This window comes from Heptranchias perlo, chromosome 1 (genome assembly GCF_035084215.1).
Source record: "Heptranchias perlo isolate sHepPer1 chromosome 1, sHepPer1.hap1, whole genome shotgun sequence".
Classification (NCBI taxonomy): domain Eukaryota; kingdom Metazoa; phylum Chordata; class Chondrichthyes; order Hexanchiformes; family Hexanchidae; genus Heptranchias; species Heptranchias perlo.
In genome coordinates this window covers 70841353-70863806 of record NC_090325.1, presented here as the reverse complement: position 1 = coordinate 70863806, position 22454 = coordinate 70841353, and the positions used below count along the sequence as shown (strand labels likewise).

The 22454-nt window shown below is 44.4% G+C and overlaps 1 protein-coding gene across 1 annotated transcript in view; it reads right to left on the bottom strand.

The window, feature by feature from the left end:
- Window positions 1–22454, bottom strand: part of ipo11 (importin 11) — a 711960-nt gene that overhangs the window by 487257 nt on the left and 202249 nt on the right. Inside the window, exon 11 of the mRNA XM_067986592.1 lies at window positions 7772–7924. Coding sequence (XP_067842693.1) covers window positions 7772–7924 — 153 coding nt within the window. The remainder of the gene's footprint in view (window positions 1–7771; window positions 7925–22454) is intronic.

Here is a 22454-nt window from a genome sequence, read left to right as displayed (position 1 = left end):
CGGGCGGGGGGGGATGGAGGAGACGGGCGGGGGGGGATGGAGGAGACGGGCGGGGGGGGATGGAGGAGACGGGCGGGGGGGGATGGAGGAGACGGGCGGGGGGGGATGGAGGAGACGGGCGGGGGGGGATGGAGGAGACGGGCGGGGGGGGATGGAGGAGACGGGCGGGGGGGGATGGAGGAGACGGGCGGGGGGGGATGGAGGAGACGGGCGGGGGGGGATGGAGGAGACGGGCGGGGGGGGATGGAGGAGACGGGCGGGGGGGGATGGAGGAGACGGGCGGGGGGGGATGGAGGAGACGGGCGGGGGGGGTGGAGGAGACGGGCGGGGGGGGATGGAGGAGACGGGCGGGGGGGGATGGAGGAGACGGGCGGGGGGGGATGGAGGAGACGGGCGGGGGGGGATGGAGGAGACGGGCGGGGGGGGATGGAGGAGACGGGCGGGGGGGGATGGAGGAGACGGGCGGGGGGGGATGGAGGAGACGGGCGGGGGGGGATGGAGGAGACGGGCGGGGGGGGATGGAGGAGACGGGCGGGGGGGGATGGAGGAGACGGGCGGGGGGGGATGGAGGAGACGGGCGGGGGGGGGATGGAGGAGACGGGCGGGGGGGGGATGGAGGAGACGGGCGGGGGGGGATGGAGGAGACGGGCGGGGGGGGATGGAGGAGACGGGCAAGGGAGGATGGAGGAGACGGGCAAGGGAGGATGGAGGAGACGGGCAAGGGAGGATGGAGGAGACGGGCAAGGGAGGATGGAGGAGACGGGCAAGGGAGGATGGAGGAGACGGGCAAGGGAGGATGGAGGAGACGGGCAAGGGAGGATGGAGGAGACGGGCAAGGGAGGATGGAGGAGACGGGCAAGGGAGGATGGAGGAGACGGGCAAGGGAGGATGGGGGGGGGCGGGGGGGGAGATTGGCAAGGGAGAATGGGGGAGGAGATTGGCAAGGGAGGATAGAGTAGAGCAAGGGAGGAGAGTGCAAAGGGCCTGGAAAAAGGGGAGGGGGGGGGGTGGGGGAAGTGTGGAAGGGAGATGGGCATGGGGAAGTTGGGATGGGAGGGAGCTGTCGGAGATGGAGGGAAGCAGCCGGTGAGGGCAGAAGTGGGTGTGGGGAAAGGCAGAGGGGAAAGGCAGGGAATGAGGCAGTGAGGGGAAAGGAGGGGTGGCATTTGAGGAAAAAGGGCAAAAGTGAGGTCAGGTAGAAGACTACTCCAGGGAAAAGGGACAAAGTTGGGGGGTGGGAGAAGCTGCTAATCTAGTATGCAAAAAGCAACACTGGTTGTGGCAATACAGCACGTTTCACATAACCCCACATTAAATTTCATCGGACAGCTATCTGCCCATTCTACTAACTTGTCTACATCCTCTTAAAGTCACAGTTAAACACCATCCCTATTCTTGCGTCATCTCCAAATTTTCATGTTGTACCCCCTATACTTTCAAGTCCAGACCATATGTTCAAGTCCAGACCATTTAAAATTAAATTCACAATCTGCAGTAGCAGAAAATACAATGTTTTCTAAATCAATGTTGAGAATGCAGCCAATCCAAGCCATGTTGATTACTATAATTTATCTTGTTGTTTTCTTTTTTTCAAACCATCAGTATTCTTCAATCCAGCTCCAGATACAATTAGACACAGAAAACATGATTTTGATAAACTATTCCCCCTCTTTCTCTACCATCTGCCCTTCCTCCCTTGTATTTCTCCCCTTCCTCTCCTCCTGCTTCCCCTCTTAAAAAGTCCCTGGTGTTAGGTGTTCAATGCTTATTCCTTGCTGAACTGCTTTAGAATAGTGTGCTACTTAGTCCTCTATCATCAGAAAATAATCTTCATTTAAGTTTTCACTGTTGCACCAAAACAATTTCAGCCTAGAAAGGATTGACTTTTGTGTTCCCCAATGTTCTAAAGGGGATAGGGGCAGTCCTATGCAGCAGTAAGCCATACAGACTGGGTGGTCTCAGGTTTGATTCCGGGTCTTTGTTGAGCTAACCTACCTCAGTCAAGGCAACAGCTCAGTTGTGACAACTGGTCTCTGCACCCCTGGGCTAGAGAAGTTCTTATTGCTATCTGGTGACCCTAATGGAAAATGCACGTGCTGACACTGAATAAGAATAGGAATGATGCAATGCCCTTAACGCTCAAACGGACTGTCAGTATTCACTGTCTAGGGGTATACATGAAAAATGGCCAGAGTCAATGGAATTGTACCCCTACAAAAGTCAGGTGTATCAGGAGTAGGAAGTTTTTTTTAAAATGTAGGAGCCTTAGTCAGAGACCATTTTCATCCCATTAGTCTCGACTAGATTTCAAACCAAGATCAGAATGCAATGCCCAGTCTGCTCTTTAATTCAAACAAGTGACCAACTTCAATATATTTGAATTTATAGCCTATGAAAAGGTGTCACCAGAGAGAAAAAGGTCCAGTTAGTTTACTGACATGTCAAAATGGAACAGTGTAATTTGTTTTTGCAGACTTCTGAGCCTCCTGGGATACCAAATAAGCAATGGAAGAGTCAGTAAATGTTGGTTATGTCTTGCAATGCCATGAAAAAAATTAATTAGTGTCTTGGTGATGTCGTTAGCCAACTGCTAGCATTAGAGTAATGTAAGTAAGATAAAGAGAAACTGATCAGGTGAGAAAACAGAGTCATTATGCTGGAGATTTTATTTAATTGCAGTAAAAAATGGTTTGTCCATATACTTAATTATTTCCAATCTGGTTATGACCAACCATCTTAATCCTTTGTCATAAGACTAACAACAAGCAGTGCTTCTTGCAGAGGCAACCCACGAAGAACATTTATTTATTTATTTTGATTCGTTCATGGGATGTGGACTTCGCTGCCAAGGCCAGCATTTATTGCCCATCCCTAATTGCCCTTGACAAGGTGGTAGTGAGCTGCCTTCTTGAACCGCTACAGTCCGTGTGATGAAGGTTCTCCTACAGTGCTGTTGGGTAGGGAGCTCCGGGATTTTGACCCAGTGATGATGAAGGAACGGCGATATATTTCCAAGTCGGGATGGTGTGCGACTTGGAGGGGAACGTGCAGGTGGTGGTGTTCCCATGTTTCTGCTGCTTTTGTCCTTCTAGATGGTAGAGGTCATGGGTTTGGGAGGTGCCTTTGCCGCATCCAGTGCACTCAGCCGATTCTTGATATCACGTGGAGTGAATCGAATTGGCTGAAGACTGGCTTTTGCTATATTTTAGGGCTACAGCTTTGAAATCTGGGTTACTTATTATTCAATCGTAACTTTCTGGGATAATTAACATCATCTAAGGTGCCATTATACAAGGTCGTTTAGCCTCAATCACCTCATAGTCTTGTATCTAGTATTATTAAAATGGCAACTACAATCTGCCACAATAGCAGCATCTTGTCCTCCTTCTCATGTCTGTACACATTCTTTCTGTATGGAGTAAATCCCACTTCATTTCTTGTTGGGAAGATTGCCGATGACCTTGATGTGGATACTGCACCCCAAACACTGTGAACTCCAATTGCCCAGAGAGACATTCAGCATCTCCTTGTTTTCCTCCCTTCAATACTTCTTGATTTCACTCCATCTCAAACTGCAGCACCTGCCCTAATTTACAGTATCATACTAGATATCAAGATGGCAGGAGTCACGCACTAGCAAATCTACATAACCCTGCAGATTACAACTGAACATTTTTATACAAATCCCTATGCTTGGTTATGGATGACCCTTTGCCAATATCATTACACCTAATGAAAATGCTGATGTTAGCTAGGGCTTGATAATTCAACCAATTAGCTCCACATTGATCTATTTTGCACAATTTCAAAAAAAAAATTATAATTTTTTTAAAATCAAGCACAAAATTTGCTGCATTGGTATTTTAGAGGTTAATCAAACCATTTTCTCTGAGTCATATCAGATTAAATTTTGGCATTTAGAATTGAACAAGACTAGCCCATAGCTTTCTTTAAAAAGTACGATGGACACAAATTAAATAGTTTTCCTGAAAGTTTATCAAAATACTGTATAGTAAAAGAACTGCATAGGGATTATTCTGAATTTATCCCGGGAAAATCTTTAAAATAGGTTGCTGCACATTAGGTAGTAGAGTTTCATTTTTTCCCAAGATTTTCTTGCCTCCTTTCCTGAAGAGGCTGAAACAAGTTGGAGATACAGTTCCACAAGTACTAGCAACCCTCTAGTACCTCAGTTAAGTGGCCATTTTTCATGGATATTTTTCTAAAAATTGAGCACCAGCAGACTATTAGCTGGAACAGGCATGGCAGCCAAGCTCAATTTGTCTTCACTTGATATCCAAAATATGCAAATTTTCCAACAGTTACTGGATAGTAATCAAATGCAGAAACCGTGGTGATCTTCCCTGGAACAGGGACATTGAGGCCAATTACTGCTCTGGCTGAGATCAGGTGACTGAGATCAGGGGCATGATTTTAACTGGGAGCCGGAGATCCAGCCTATCTTTAGATATGCACGTGGGGAACCCGGAAGCCAAATGAGTGCGTCGCAATCTGCAATCGCAACTTAACTGAAGGTAAGTATTTGTGCTTCCGGGTCTCCCACACACCAGGCAGCCAGATTGACAGGATGGCTGCCTGTCGGGAGGGAACGGAGCCGCGAATCGGAGAGGGGGGAGGGAGGAAGAGAGAGATAATGGGCCCTGTAAGAAATCGGAGGGGTGGGGGGGAAGTGGACGACATCAGGTGGTCCAGCATCGGTGGGGGGGGGGGGGGGGGGATCCAGCATCGGACGTCGGGGCGGTCCACCAATTGCGGGGTCATGTCGCACCAGGTGAGCTTGTTGGGCCGAGAAGAAGCACTCCTGGCCCACAAACATTGCAATAAAGGCACTCACCTCATGGATCCAGCCCTTGCCACCTGCTTTAATCTGATGTGAAACGGAAGCAATGGGAAACCCAAACAGGTAAGGTTAAAGTTGTTTTACTTTTGTAATACACAAAAAAATTAAGTACCTCAACTATTTCAATGAGGTATATTGCCCCTTTAAATATCGGCCCGCTTTAAGTGGGGGCAGGACTTCTGGGTCCAAACGCACCTAGGTCAAACCCTGAAGTGGGCGCACTGGAGCAGGGATGTGGTCCCGCTCCAAAAATCCACTATTTTTACTGCCCACCTGCCCGCAACCCACCCGTTCTTGGGGCCAGGAATCAAACCTCGGACCTTCTTTGGGGTGCATTTGCCCATTCGGATATAAAGGAAGACTGTATTTTATTTTGAATGTGAATAATTCCACTTCTTACCAGAGCAGATTATATCAAAGTACAATTATATTGAACAAAAATAGAACATTCCAATATAAAGTGCTCAATCACAATTCCTCATTAAAAATTCATCTGTCTGATTGTTAATCCAGCAGAAGTGCACAGAGGTCCATTATTAAACTATTATTTTTGGTAGGCTATAAACACACTGGGGTAGTTTTCAACTTTCACCAGCAGGGAGAAAACCAGAGATAGCAGATCGGCTGCCATTATACATCTCACCCGATTTTCCTTTCCATTGAAGTCAATTGTGCACCACCTAATTTCTGCCATTAGGTGTTATTATTTCACTTAATACAATAATAGTGCAGAAAATTTTAAAATTTTTTAAGAGAAATATGACAGACCATTTCATCAGTTGAGTGTTACTCGGATATGTTGATTAAATGCATGATTTAGGATGAAGAAACAAAGTTAAACTGTAATTAAATTTGTAAACAAATCATCTGTTAATTAAAACATGACTACTACTATCAATGACTAATCTATTTACATGAACTGTTTTGCATGGTCTGAGTCAATTGAAATTAATGTCGTACAATGTATTTGTTCTCTTTTCAAGGCCACTTATAACAATAGTGTCAAAAATGTGACACATCAGGTTCCCATTTAAAATACATTTTCTAAACTAAAACTTATGCCCTCCACATGTTATTCAAACAGGACAATTTCTCAAAACAGAATATGGATTAGAACTTAATAACATTGTGCTGAAATAATACTGCTCAAAATGAGATTGTAAATGAATATAATCTGCTCCTTATACATCATTTACTTTTTGTAAATCACTATAATCAGTTCTCCAAGCATCATTTACTTTTAGTTTTGTAAAATCTACTTTAGCTTCATGATAATGAAAACTTGGCACAACATTCCACTTTCATAACTCATTACCTATGACCCAATTTAAAATAAAAATGAAAAAACTGTAATGATGATACAGTACAAATATCAAAGCATTAATTGGCTCAGAGATCGAGTAGATTTAGTGTGATAACCTTCCAAAGGATTACAACAGATCAACTCCCACATTTGCAAATTCCTTACATCACCCCATAAGGACAGAGGCTATCCTATTGCCACTTAATCAATACAAATTCTCTAGCACTTTAACTTAAAGCATCCTATGTTTATGCAAAGTTCAAGGGTATGAAAGACTCCTCTTGAATGCAGTCAACAAATTGGTCTTAAAACAATAAAGTTCTGCAACATTGGAAAAATACACTCCGCAGCTTACAAATTGTTGACTATGTCAGCTAACATGGGAGAGCAGGAAGGGGAGTTGAGTGAGGAGGAATCGAGGAAGCAGGACCTCATGGATGAAATGAGCTTTGAGAAAGAGGAGGAGATAGGCAAGAAACTTCAAAGAGATGGAGATCCTTGACTAGTGTGGATGGGAGACTAGGAGGAGGTAGAAGGCAACTTTGTGCATGATCTCAATGTTGGATACAAAGATATTAATGACCTCCACAAAGCACAGCTGAAATTAGGAACTCATGAGAAGGGGTATATTGCAGTGGTGCCCGAATGTTCACCAAAATCATGCCTACCCACCATTAAGACATTTTTAATTAATTCCTAGACCCTATGGTACAATAATAGATTTGTTGAAGTTGGAATTCAATTGAAATCAGGAGATTCTTCATCTGTTCACTGTTGAACAGATGAATCTACAGAGAAGGCATAGTAATATTGTGGCAATGTTAAACTAGTAAAGAGACATGTCTGACCAATTAGAATTGCAAGGTTTAGGATTCTAAATGCAACGGGGATAAAAGAAAATCTAGACTCTTCTTCCTAACACTTACAACTTCTTATTGCACTCCAAGTTCATAAGCCTTGAAAAAGGCAAAAAGCTGGCAACTGTAGTTCAGATACTGATTGCATTTACACACATCATAAAATCTCGTAATTTCTCAACAGTTTATCAGCCAATACATCTGTGATCTAGTCACATTATGTAACATACAACCCTCTTGCCACACTTTGACTCATCAAGTTACACTGAAAAACGCTTCAAACTAACATATGGCAGCATGACGAGATGTGAATCCAATGGGAAATGTCTGAAAATAAACCCACCAAACTATATTTTATATTTAGTTTGAGTGCATTTTCCAAGTTCTTATCTTGCTTTACATAGATTTTTTATTCTATGTACTTGTTTGCATACCATGTTTCAGCTGTACTGTAAAGGTTAATTGGAGCGCTATTTGATTAATTAGCATTTTATGCTAATTGCATGGAACCTACAATAAGTCTAATTCCATGATATATTTATGTTGTGGTACTGGATAATTTAGGCATCACAAAATGAAATATTAGCACTACCACACAACAGCTCAATATTTAAAAATTCTGCTTGGCGAAGGGTAATAATGGACTGATAAGATGCAAAAACTTACCTCAACAAAAGCAGAAGCTTGACTGAATTATAGAGAACACAAGCATGTATATTACACCAACTTTCTTTTCAATTAAAAACTCACCAAAGCCCTCTGGATCTTCCTCCCACATAGACAGTTCCTCTGGAGTCAGAAGGAAATAATGAGATACCAATCTTCTACAGATTTCAGTTAAAGTTGGATAGTTGAAGAAATATATTTTTATCTTATGGGCTTCTAAAGTTTCAGGCTTGTTTTCTAAAATGAAATGAAAAAGAAATGGCAGCTCAGTTACCAAAACTTACAACAATTACTAATTTTCTATTTGATTCATGTTCTCAGCAATATAATACCTATATGCCCATTGTGGTATACTTTTCCTCACACAGGCAGTTTTAGATCTCGGGTAAACAAGAGTGAGGTGCTTCCACACAGGTGAGGTAAAAATCAGAAGGCACTTAATCTGCAAAGTCTCATGACCTAGAGTAATAGACAATGGCAGACAAAAAAGGAAAAAAAGGAACAGAAGGAAAAGGAATTTGAAAAATAAGGCGAAATAGACACCAGGAAACAACATTTTCAAATAAGGACAGCAAGGAACAAGCGCTCAAATTTTAAAAAGAGACAGTGGGGAACAGGCCCTCAAAAAAAAAGTTTAATTGTACACTTAACACAGCAGTGGAATGACGACAATGAAAAAGGCACAACAGGGCAACTTTTTGAAAAAGTACACAACAGGTCTACTTTAACAAAAAATGTACAACAGGACAACCACAATTTTGGAGGTTTTGTGATAGATATTCTCTCAGCTTCACCAACTAGTCACTCCTGTAAAGGGACCTGGAGAGCACCCTTTTCTACTCAATATCTAATTAAATGATAGCATGACCTAGGGTTGTAAAAGGGAACCTTAACTCTGTACACCAGTTACTTAATGTGCTGCCATGTGAATTTTCCTCTTTTTATGGAAGGCAGATTAAACTAACTTTATCAAGATGAAAAACAGATTCAAACAATCAACTGGTTTATTTTACATGAAATTATGTAAATAAAAAGCTTACATTTTCACAGCAAGATCAATTTTCCTATGCTCCTCTTATGAAAAATAATAGATGCAACTCAGCTTCTCTCATTAAGCTGGTTCAGACTTGTAAAACACATAGTTTCTTAAAGTTGCTATTACACAAACACTGGCCACTGAGTCAGAGAGAGAGCGTGAGCGAAAGCAAACATGAGAAATCTCTGGGAAATGCACTCTTAATGGAGATGGGATCAGGGCTCAGTCCAATAAGCTGCCAAGCATAGTTACTACCCTGAGGTGAACATCTACCTTTGATATGGAATTGTAAACAATTTTACAACACCAAGTTATAGTCCAACGATTTTATTTTTAATCCCACAAGCTTTCGGGGGCTTTCCCCTTCCTCAGGCAGGAAGGGGAAAGCCCCCGAAAGCTTGTGGGATTAAAAATAAAATCGTTGGACTATAACTTGGTGTTGTAAAATTGTTTACAATTGTTAACCCCAGTCCATCACCGGCATCTCCACATCTTTGATATGGAAGCAAGAGGCTCCAATATCTGCCTTAGCTGAATAGCCCGCTATTCAAATAGAATGAAACGACATCTGATCCCTCGGGTGTCACAATGAGCCATCTTCTCACAATGGCATGCAATGTTTTAGATTGCACGGAATGATCCTCCCACTGAGTGGCTAATTAACACTTAAAATCACTACTGTTGAGACTAATTACCAGCAATACAAAACAGCAGGGCATGGAGCTGTTTGGGGAAAGAGGAGGGTGCAAAAGAGGGTGTGGGAGGAAAGAAGGTAGCTCAGATTGGGCAATAGCAGGTGGGACTAGTGAAATTGCCAGGATAGAGGCACAGGTCTATTTAGGGAAGACTGTCGATGTGGGGCCAGGAATTAGGATGCAGCAGGCCCTAGGCAGAGAGCAGAGCACTATGGAAGGCTGGGGAGGGAAGGGGAGAAAGCAATGAAAAGATGAAGATAAAGCCAAACTGCTACATCATGACAGCTGAAATAGCAAAATTGAGTAAGAAATCTTGACGACAGTTTATAATGGGAATGTTGACCAGAAACTATGACAACAGATGTAAAACATGCAGACAGGAAATTTACTTGCTTTGCAAGATTTTTGATATATTATATATACCAAAATGTTTTAAAACTAATTTTATGTTTGAACGTCTTTTTTTAAATTCGTTCATGGGATGTCGACGCCGCTGGTAAGGCCAGCATTTATCGCCCATCCCTAATTGCCCTTGAGAAGGTGGTGATGAGCCACCTTCTTGAACCGCTGCAGTCCGTGTGGTGAAGGTTCTCCCACAGTGCTGTTTGGTGGGGAGTTCCAGGATTTTGAACCAGCGATGATGAAGGAACGACAATATATTTCCAAGTCAGGATGGTGCATGACTTGGAGGGAAACGTGCAGGTGGTGTTGTTCCCACGTGCCTGCTGCCCTTGTCCTTCTAGGTGGTATAGGTCGCGGGTTTGGGAGGTGCTGTCGAAGAAGCCTTGGTGAGTTGCTGCAATGCATCCTGTAGATGGTACACACTGCAGTCACAGTGAGCCGGTGGTGAAGGGAGTGAATGTTTAGGGTGGTGGATGGGGTGCCAATCAAGCGGGCTGCTTTGTCCTGCATGGAGTCGAGCTTCATGAGTGTTGTTGGAGCTGCACTCATCCAGGCAAGTGGAGAGTATTCCATCACACTCCTGACTTGTGCCTTGTAGATGGTGGAAAGGCTTTGGGGAGCCAGGAGGTGAGTCACTCGCCGCAGAATACCCAGCTTTTGACCTGCTCTTGTAGCCACTGTATTTTTGTGGCTGGTCCAGTTTAGTTTCTGGTCAATGGTGACCCCCAGGATTTTGATGGTGGGGGATTCAGCGATGGTAATGCTGTTGAATGTCAAGGGGAGGAGGTTAGACTCTCTCGTTGGAGATGGTCATTGCCTGGCACGAATGTTACTTGCCACTTGTCAGCCCAAGCCTGGATGTTGTCCAAGTCTTACTGTATTCGGGCACGGACTACTTCGTTATCTGAGGGGTTGTGAATGGAACTGAACAACCATCAGCCAACGTCACCATTTCTGACCTTATGATGAAGGGAAGGTCATTGAGCCTTTGCTGTATCCAGTGCACTCAGCCGTTTCTTGATATCACGTGGAGTGAATCGAATTGGCTGAAGACTGGCTTGTGTGATGGTGGGGATATCGGGAGGAGGCCGAGATGGATCATCCACTCGGCACTTCTGGCTGAAGATGGGTGCAAATGCTTCAGCTTTGTCTTATGCACTCACATGCTGAACTCTGCCAGCACTGAGGATGGGGATGTTCACGGAGCCTCCTCCTCCCGTTAGTTGTTCAACTGTCCACCACCATTCACGACTGGATGTGGCAGGACTGCAAAGCTTTGATCTAATCCATTGGTTGAGGAATCACTTAGCTCTGTCCATAGCATGTTGCTTCCGCTGTTTTTGTCGTCCTGTCTTGTAGCTTCACCAGGTTGGTACCTCATTTTTAGGTACGCCTGGTACTGCTCCTGGCATGCTCTTCTACACTCCTCATTGAACCAGCGTTGATCCCCTGGCTTGTTGGTAATGGTAGAGTGAGGAATATGCCAGGCCATGAAGTAACAGATTGTGCTGGAATACAATTCTGCTGCTGCTGATGGCTCACAGCGCCTCATGGATGCCCAGTTTTGCTAGATCTGTTCTGAATCTATCCCAATTAGCATAGCGTGATGGTAGTGCCACTAACACGTTGGATGGTGTCCTGAAGACAGGACTTTGTCTCCACGAGGACCGTGCGGTGGTCACTCCTACCAATACTGTCATGAACAGATGCATCTGCGATCAGTGGATTGGTGAGGGACGAGATCAAGTAGGTTTTTCCCTCATGTTGGTTCGCTCACCAACTGCCGCAGGCCCAGTCTGGCAGCTATGTACTTCAGGACTCAGCCACCTCGGTCAGTAGTGGTGCTACCAAGCCACTCTTGGTGATGGACATTGAAGTCCTCCACCCAGAGTACATTCAGTGCCCTTGCTACCCTCAGTGCTTCCTCCAAGTGGTGCTCAACATGGAGGAGGACTGATTCATCAGCTGAGGGAGGGTGCTAGGTGGTAATCAGCAGGCAGTTTCCTTGCTCATGTTTGACCTGTCTCCCAATTTTGGCACAAGTCCCCAAATGTTAGCGAGGAGGACTTTGCAGGGTCGATTGGGCTTGGTTTGCCTTTGTCGTGTCCGTGCCTTGTGGTCCGATGCCGGGTGGTCTGTCCGATTTTATTCTCATTGTGACTTTCTGTAGTGAGATTGTACAACTGAGTGGCTTGCTAGGCCATTTCAGAGGGCGATTAAGAATCAAATCACATTGCTGTGGGTCTGGAGTCACATATAGGCCAGACCGGGTAAGGACGGGAGGTTTCCTTCCCGAAAGGACATTAGTGAACCAGATGGGTTTTTACGACAATCCGGTCGTTTCATGGCCACCATTCCTGATACTAGTTCTTTTTTCTTGCAGATTTTTATTTAATTAATTGAATTTAAATTCCCCAGCTGCCATGGCAGCATTTGAACTGATGACTCCGGATTATTAGTCCAGTAACATAACCACTATGCTACCGTACCCCATAATGTACATGCTAATTTCCTCGGTAGAGGATCTATAATGCAATTACAATGGGTGGGGGGAGGGGGGTCACTTGTACATTATTCACTGGTATGGGGCTGTATTATTCAATGGGTGGTCAATGGTTGTTGAATAATTACTTTGTCAGTCTTCACAGTAGAGAAAGAGGGTAATATATCTGACATTCCAAGGAAACTAATAATGAATCAAGAACTGGAACGCACTGATATTAATGTAAGTAAGAAAACAATATTAGAAAAAATGGGATTAACGCCATCATTTAAGAAAGGTGAGAGAGAGAAACAAGGAAATTATAGACCTGTTAGTCTAACATCTGTTGTGGGGAAGTGATTGGAATCAACAATTAAGGACAGCGTGACTGAGCACAAGAGAAATTTGAGCTGATTGAAGACAGCCAATGTGGATTTGTAATGGGTAGATCATGTCTAATGAACCTAATTGAATTTTTTTTGAGGAAGTAACTAAAGTAGTGGACAGGGAATAGACAGTGTCTATGGGTGTAGTTTATATGGACTTCCAGAAGGTATTCGATAAGGTTCCACATAAGCTAAAATTAAAGTTCATGGAATTGAAGGCAAATTATTGACCTAGTTAGGAAATTGTCTTAGGCGGTAGAAGACAGAGAGTAGGGATAATGGGTATCTACTCCAATTGGAAGGAAGTGACTATGGGTGTCCCACAAGGATCTGTGCTGGGGCCTTAACTATTCACTATATTTAGTAATAACTTAGATAACACAATAGAGAGCCATATATCCAAGTCTGCCGATGACACAAAGATTGGTGGCATAGTAAGTATCATAAAATTATGAAGAGACATTGATAGATTAAGTGAGTGGGCAAAACTGTGGTAGGTGGATTTCAACGCAGATAAATGCAAGGTCATCCATTTTGGACCAGTAAAGGACAGATCTGAGTATTTTTTTAAATGGTGAAAAGCTAGGAACAGTGGAGGTTTAAAGAGATTTAGGGGTCCATGTACACATCACTAAAATCTAGTAGTCAGGTACAAAAAATAATCAAAAAGGTTAATGGAATGTTAGCCTTTATAACTAGAGGGCTAGAATATAAAGGGGGGGGGGGCAGTTTTGCTGCAGCTATAAAAAGCCTTGGTTAGATCACATCTGGAGTACTTTGTACAGTTCTGGGCACCACACCTTAGAAAGGATATATTGGCTTTGGAAGGAGTGCAGCGCAGATTCACCAGAATGTTACCAGGGCTCCATGGGTTAGATTATGAGGAAAGAATACATAAATTAGGCTTGTATTCCCTGGAACATGAATGATTGGGGGGTGATTTGATTGAGGTTTTTGGATTTTGAAAGGAATTGATAGGGTAGATGGAGAGAAACTTTTTCCGCTGGAGGGGGAGTCTCGGACAAGGGGCCATAACCTTAAAATCAGAACCAGGCCATTCAGAAGAAAAGTTAGGAAACACTTCTTCATGCAAAGGGTGGCAGAAGTGTGGAGCTCTTTTCCACAATAAGCAGTAGATGCTCGCTCAGTTAATAATTTTAAACCTGAGATCAATAGATTTTTGCTAGCCAGGGTTATTAATGGATATGGAGCCAAGGCGGGTGGATGGAGTTTGGATACAGATCAGCCATGCTCTCACTGAATGACGGAACAGGCTCGAGGGGCTGAATGGCCTACTCCTGTTCCTATGTATCCTACAAGTGCTTTGTAACAGTAAAAACATAATCTATGGAAGATGTTATGAAAACTGAGTGACAGGGATGACATAACAAATATTTCCAATGTGGAAAAGAGATCCATTATCAAATTAGCACATCACTACCTTGTTATAAAAACAGATGATGCATGATGAAGAACTGTGGGCTGTAATTTATATCTGAGAGAGCCAACCTGATGAATCAAAGAAATTAAATTGCACAGAAGATAGGATCAGTATCGAATATACATTCACTTGAGGAATAAAAACTCCACAAGAAAAATGATCGAACCGTGGCTAACGAGAGAAATTAAGGATAGTATGAGATTAAAAGAGGCTTACAATGTTGCCAAAAAGAGTCGTAAGCCTGAGGATTGGGAGGGTTTTAGAAATCAGCAAAGGATAACCAAGAAATTGATGAAGGGGAAGAAAGTTGCATATGAGAGTAAACTAGCAAGAAATATAAAAAAAGATTGGATTCACTCCACATGATATCAAGAAACGGCTGAGTGCACTGGATACAGCAAAGACTATGGGCCCCGACAACATCCCAGCTGTAGTGCTGAAGGCTTGTGCTCCAGAACTAGCCACGCCTCTAGCCAAATTGTTCCAGTGCAGCTACAACACTGGCATCCACCCGACAATGTGGAAAATTGCCAAGTATGTCCTGTCCACAAAAAGCAGAACAAATCCAATCCGGCCAATTACTGCCTCATCAGTCTACTCTCAATCATCCCTGTCACTCAGTTTTCATAACATCTTCCATAGATTATGTTTTTACTGTTACAAACTACTTGTAGGATACATAGGAACAGGAGTAGGTCATTCGGTCCCTCGTGCCTGCTCCGCCATTTGATAAGATCATGGCTGATCTGTGATCCAGCTCCATATCCCTTAATGCCTTTGGTTGCCAAAAAGCTATGCATCTCGCATTTAAATTTAGCAATTGAGCTAGTATCAATTGCCGTTTGCGGAAGAGAGTTCCAAACTTCTACCACCCTTTGTGTGTCGAAATGTTTTCTCATCTCACTCCTGAAAGGTCTGGCTCTAATTTTTAGACTGTGCCCCCTACTCCTTGAATCCCCAACCAGTGGAAATAGTTTCTCTCTATCCACCCTATCCGTTCCCCTTAATATCTTATAAACTTTGATCAGATCACCCCTTAACCTTCGAAACTCTAGAGACTACAACCCCAATTTGTGTAATCTCTCCTCGTAACTTAATCCTTGAAGTCCGGGTATCATTCTAGTAAACCTACGCTGCACTCCCTCCAAGGCCAGTATGTCCTTCCGAAGGTGTGGTGCCCAGAACTGCTCACAGTACTCCAGGTGCGGTGCCCAGAACTGCTCACAGTACTCCAGGTGCGGTCTAACCATCAGCAAAGTGATGATAGCAATGTCGACGACACCTTCCAAGCAGCACTTACTCATCAATAACCTGCTCACCGATGCTCAGTTTGGGTTCCGCCAGGACCACTCGGCTCCACACCTCATTACAACCTTGGTCCAAACATGGACAAAAGAGCTGAATTCCAGGGGTGAGGTGAGAGTGACCGCCCTTGATATCTAGGCAGCATTTTACTTGGGCACCAAGGAGCCCAAGTAAAATTGAAGTCAATGGGAATCAGGGGAAAACTCTCCAGTGGCTGGAGTCATACATAGCGTAAAGGAAGATTGTAGTGGTTGTTGGAGGCCAACCATCTCAGCCACAGGACATTGCTGCAGGAGTTCCTCAGGACAGTGTCCTAGGCCCAACCATCTTCAGCTGCTTCATCAATGACCTTCCCTCCATCATAAGGTCAGAAATGAGGATGTTCGCTGATGATTGCACAGTGTTCAGTTCCATTCGCAACCCCTCAGATAATGAAGCAGTCCATGCCTGCATGCAGCAAGACCTGGACAACATCCAGGTTTGGGCTGATATGTGGCAAGTAACATTTGCGCCAGACAAGTGCCAGGCAATGACCATCTCCAACAAGAGAGTCTCTAACCACCTACCCTTGACATTTACCGGCATTACCATCGCCGAATTCCCCACCATCAACATCCTGGGGTCAACATTGACCAGAAACTTCACTGGACCAGCCACATAAATACTGTGGCTACAGAGGCTGGGTATTCTGCAGCGAGTGACTCACCTCCTGACTCCTCAAAGACTTTCCACCATCTACAAGGCACAAGTCAGGAGTGTGATGGAATACTCTCCACTTGCATGGATGAGTGCAGCTCGAACAACACTCAAGAAGCTCGACACTATCCAGGACAAAGCAACCCGCTTGATTGGCACCCCATCCACCACCCTAAACATTCACTCCCTTCACCACCGGCGCACAGTCGCTGCAGTGTGTACCACCTACAGGATACACTCCAGCAACTCACCAAGGCTTCTTCGACAGCACCTCTGAAACCCGCGACCTCTACCACCTAGAAGGACAAGGGCAGCAGGCACATGGGAACACCACCTGCACGTTCCCCTCCAAGTCACACACCATCCCGACTTGGAAATATATCACCGTTCCTTCATCGTCGCTGGATCAAAACCCTGGAACTCCCTACCTAACAGCACTGTGGAAGAACCTCCACCACATGGACTGCAGCAGTTCAAGAAGGCGTCTCACCACCACCTTCTCAAGGACAATTAGGGATGGGCAATAAATGCTGGCCATGCCAGCGACGCCCACATCCCATGAACAAAAAAAAGATTGTAAGAGCTTCTACAAGTATGCAAAAAGGAAGCGATTAGCAAAAGTAAACTTGGGTCCCTTAGAGGCAGAGACTGGAGTAATTATAATGGAGAATAAGGAAATGGCAGAGATGTTAAACAAGTATTTTGTATCTGTCTTCACAGAAGACGACACAAAAAACATAAAATAGTGGGGAATCAAGGGTCTAATGAGAGTGAGGAACTTACGGTAATTAAGATTTTGTTTTTGTTTTAACGCAATGACTGCAGTGTATTGTACCTTTCAAAGCATAAAGAGAATTTAGAATGTGCAAAGCTCAAGAGAATATATGTTCAAGAAAAGGATCACCTTCAATGAACATTATAAAGGCATTTTATTACTTAATTTTGACACCCGAACCTCAAATTTAATAAGTTCCAACCTTCTGAAGTAAAGTCTAATTCCTGACCTTTGCTCAAACAACATAATGAGGAACTTAAAGTAATTAAGATTAGCAAAGAAAAAGTACTGGAGAAATTAATGGGACTAAAAGTCGACAAATCCCCTGGACCTGATGGCCTACGTTCTTGTGTTTTAAAAGAGGTGGCTGCAGAGATAGTGGATGCATTGGATTTGATCTTCCAGAACTCCCTAGATTCTAGAATGATCCCCGTGGATTGGAAGGTCGCAAATGTAACCATGCTATTCAAGAAAGGAGGGAGAAAGAAAACAGGAAACTATAGGCCAGTTAGCCTGACATTACTGTTGCTTTACTTATGTTAATTTTATCAAGTCCCTGTCCCCAATTCAATATTAGTTTTCTTGGGATTTCCGGCATGCTATCCTCTTTTTCTACTGTAAATTACTCAATTAAAATAAAAGCAAATTTTATGCTTGGCTGGGAACTAAGTTGATGTGTGGATTTAGCAATTAGAAATTATTTTTTCACAGGGGAATATGGTCTCAATTCCAGTATCCCCATAATGCAATAAATGTTACAGAAATGGCATCACATGGTTCCGGTGTTCCAACTCAAATATTCTAAGTCACATTAGCCAAGCATTTCATGTAAATAAATACTACACAAACAATTTAAACCACTTAGTTCCAAAAATATAATCCCATCACATTACAAGACAACATACTGTGCTTCCCGAGAATTTGATTTCCATTAAAGCATACAGGCAGCAAAATAGGTATTTTAAATAACGTAACCGATACGCAGTATCTGTCATTCCAGTATAAAATGCCTCAAATATTAGAACGGTTGTTTTGACATTTATAATGGTATTCAGTGAAGTTGTATTTTTTTTAAATGAACAGACACCAACAGATTGATGACAACTCCCCAATGTGTGCCTGTGACTATTAGTCTACTTCGAAGTTCCATTTTTTATGCTATTACTTCCCTCACCAGTATACTCTATTTTGCAGGCACTTATTGATCAAAACTGTCAGAACATTTAAACCATTACTATAGTGTATTACTGAATATCCTGATGTTAAGATACTTTTTTAAAACTTGTGCATCAAGATTGATCTGTATTATTAAGAACAAAGTTAACGATGCTAGAGGCAGTTATAATTCCTGTCTTACAAACTGAATTACAAAAGCTATTTAAAAGAAAAGTTATATGGTGCATGGTTTCCTCATATTTAACCGGAAAAAAAAGAATCCCAATTGAATGTCAAACAAAAAATATTTGGCCAATTTATTAAAATAATTTAAACTTTACTAAATGTAATAGCTTTTGAAACTGCACACTAGAGAATTTACCAGTCTTACATCAGGACTCAGTTATCAATTTAACATCATTTAATTCTTTGGTCATCTTTGCACAGCAGTAACATGTAACAATGCGGTAATATCGCACCTTTAATGTTGAAAAACGTCTGAAGGAGCTTCACAGAAGCATGATCAGACAAAAATTGAGACCAAACCGAAGGAGATTTTGGAATGGATGACTAAAATCCTGGTCAAAGAGGTGGGCTTTTAAGGGGGGTCTTAAAGTAGGAGAGGGATGTGGAGGAGGAGGAGAGGTTTATGGTGGCAATTCTAGAGCTTGGGGTTGAGGCGGCTGAAGGCATGGCCGCCAATGGTAGGGTGAAAGGGGTGGATCACGCAGAAGAAGTGGGAGGACCACAGAGTTCTTGAAGGCTTTGTCGGGCTGAAGAAAGCTACAGAGTAGGGAGGGGAAAGGCCATGAAGGGATTTAAACACAATGATGAGAATTTTAAATCCGAGACGTTGGAGGGTTGGGAGAAAAATAGGTCAGCGAGCACAGGGGTGATGGGTGGGCGGGACTTGGTGTGGGACAGGGCAGGGGCAGCAAGGTTTTGGACAAGCTGAAGTTTACAGAGCGTGAAAGAAGGGACAATGGACAGTGGAGTATTGGAATGGTCAAGTCTGGAGGTGACAAAGTAATGGATGAGGGTTTCAGCAGCAGATGGACTAAAGAAGGGTGGAAGTGGACAATCCTTTGTGACGGAGATGATATGGGATCGGGTGCTCAGCTCAGGATTGAACAAGTTACTGAGATTGCAAACAGACTGGTTCAACCTGAGCCCATGACCGGGGAAGGGGGTAGAATCGATGAGGAGGGTACAGAGTTTGTGGCAGAGGCTGAAGGCAATGGCTTCAATCTTCCCGGTGTTTAACTGGAGGAAATTGCGATTCATCCATGCCTTTGTTACCTCTAGCCTTGACGATTCCAATGCTCTGCTGGACGGCTTCCCATCTTCCACCCTCCATAAACTTGAGCTCATCCAGAACTCTGCTGCCAAGTCACGATCACCCGTGCTCGCTGACCAACATTAGCTCCTGGTCCAGCAACGCTTCGATTTTAAAATTCTCATCATTGTTTTCAAATCCCTGCATGGCCTCGCCCCTCCTTATCTCTGTCACCTCCTCCATCTACTACCCTCCAAGATCTCTGCGCCCCTCCAATTTTTGCCTCTTGTGCATCCCTGGTTTTGATCGCTCCACCAACGGAGGCTCTACCTTCAGCTGCCGAGGCCCTAAGGTCTGGAATTCCCTTCCTAAACCTCTCCACCTCTCTTTAGTCACTCCTTTAAAACTCTTTGACCAAGCTTTTGGTCACCTGTCCTAATATTTTCTCATGAAGATCAGTGTCAAATTTTGCTTAAAAATTACTCCTGTGAAGCGCCTTGGGACGTTTTACTACATTAAAGGCGCTATATAAATGCAAGTTGTTGAATATCAGATAAGCAGTCTGATAATACAAAAACGGTGGTGTCATTGAGGCGGGTGGTGGAGAGGTGGAGCTGGGTGTTGACAGCATACATGCAGACCTGACCCCATGTCTGTGGATGATGTCGCCAAAGGGCAGCATAAATCCTGAGTTTAAAAAAGCGGGCCATGGAGAGATTCTTCAGTGACTCCAGACGTAACAGTGCAGGAGTGAGTAGAAAAGCCCTATTTTATTATTCATTCACGGGATGTGGGCGTCGCTATCAAGGCCAGCATTTATTCCCCATCCCTAATTGCCCTTGAGAAGGTGGTGGTGAGCCGCCTTCTTGAACCGCTGCAGTCCTTGTGGTGAAGGTTCTCCCACAGTGCTGTTAGGAAGGGAGTTCCAGGATTTTGACCCAGCGACGATGAAGGAACGGCGATATATTTCCAAGTCGGGATGGTGTGTGACTTGGAGGGGAACGTGCAGATGGTGTTGTTCCCAAGTGCCTGCTGCCCTTGTCCTTCTAGGTGGTAGAGGTCATAGGTTTGGGAGGTGTTGTCAAAGAAGCCTTGGCGCGTTGCTGCAGTGCATCCCGTGGATGGTACACACTGCAGCCACGGTGCGTCGGTGGTGAAGGGAGTGAATGTTTACGATGGTGGATGGGGTGCCAATCAAGCGGGCTGCTTTGTCCTGGATGGTGTCAAGCTTCTTGAGTGTTGTTGGAGCTGCACTCATCCAGGCAAGTGGAGAGTATTCCATCACACTCCTGACTTGTGCCTTGTAGATGGTGGAAAGTCACTCGCCACAGAATACCCAGCCTCTGACCTGTTCTTGCAGCCACAGTATTTATGTGGCTGGTCCAGTTAAGTTTCTGGTCAATGGTGACCCCAGGATGTTGATGGTGGGGGATTCGGCGATGGTAACACCTTGAATGTCAAGGGGAGGTGGTTAGACTTTCTCTTGTCGGAGATGGTCATTGCCTGGCACTTGTTTGGGGCGAATGTTACTTGACACTTTTCAGCCCAAGCCTGAATATTGTCCAGGTCTTGCTGCGTGCGGGCTCAGACTGCTTCATCATCTGAGGGATTGTAAATGGAACTGAACACTGTGCAATCATCAGCGAACATCCCCATTTCTAACCTTATGATGGATGGAATGTCATTGATGAAGCAGCTGAAGATGGTTGGGCCTAAGACACTGCCCTGAGGAACTCCTGCAGCAATGTCCTGTGGCTGAGATGATTGGCCTCCAACAACCACTACCATCTTCCTTTGTGCTAGGTATGATTCCAGCCACTGGAGAGTTTTCCCCGATTCCCATTGACTTCAATTTTACTAGGGCTCCTTGGTGCCACACTCGTCAAATGCTGCCTTGATGTCAAGAGCAGTCACACTCACCTCACCTCTGGAATTCAGCTCTTTTATCCATGTTTGGTCCAAGGTTGTAAAGAGGTGTGGAGCCGAGTGGTCCTAGCAGAACCCAAACTAAGCATCAGTGAGCAGGTTATTGGTGAGTAGCTGCTGCTTGATAGCACTGTCGACGACAACTTCCATCACTTTGCTGATGATTGAGAGTAGGCTGATGGGGCGGTAATTGGCCAGATTGGATCTGTCCTGCTTTTTGTGGACAAGACATACCTGGGCAATTTTCCACATTGTCCGGTAGATGCCAGTGTTGTTGCTTTACTAGAACAGTTTGGCTAGGGGAGTGGCTAGTAAGTCTTCAGCACTACAGCTGGGATGTTGTCGGGGCCCATAGCCTTTGTTGTATCCAGTGCACTCAGCCGTTTCTTGACATCGCGTGGTGTGACTTGAATTGGCTGAAGACTGGATTCTGTGATGGTGGGGATATCGGGAAGAGGCCAAGATGGATCATCCACTCGGCACTTCTGGCTGAAGATGGTTGCAAATGCTTCAGTTCTGTCTTTTGCACTCAGATGCAGGACTCTGCCAAGATTGAGGATGGGGATGTTCACGGAGCCTCCTCCTCCCGTTAGTTGTTTAATTGTCCACCACCATTCATGACTGGGTGTGGCAGGACTGCAGAGCTTTGATGTGATCCGTTGGTTGTGGAATCTCGTAGCTCTGTCTATAGCATGTTGCTTCCACTGTTTAGCATGCATGTAGTCCTGTGTTGTAGCTTCACCAGGTTGGCACCTCATTTTTAGGTTTGCCTGGTGGTGCTCCTGGAACGCACTTCAACACACCTCATTGAACCAGGGTTGATCCCCTGGCTTGTTGGTAATGGTAGAGAGAGGAATATGCCGGGCCATGAGGTTACAGATTGTGCTGGAATACAATTCTTCTGCTCACAGCAGATGGCCCACAGCGCTTCATGGATGCCCAGTTTTGAGCTGCCAGATCTGTTCTGAATCTATCCCATTTAGCACAGTGGTAGTGCCACACAACACGTTGGATGGTGTCCTCATTGTGAAGACGGAACTTCGTCTCCACAAGGACTGTACAGTGGTCATTCCTACCAATACTGTCATGGACACATGCATCTGCGACAGGTAGATTGGTGGGAACGAGGTCAAGTAGGTTTTTCCCTCATGTTGGTTCGCTCACCACCTGCTGCAGGCCCAGTCTAGCAGTT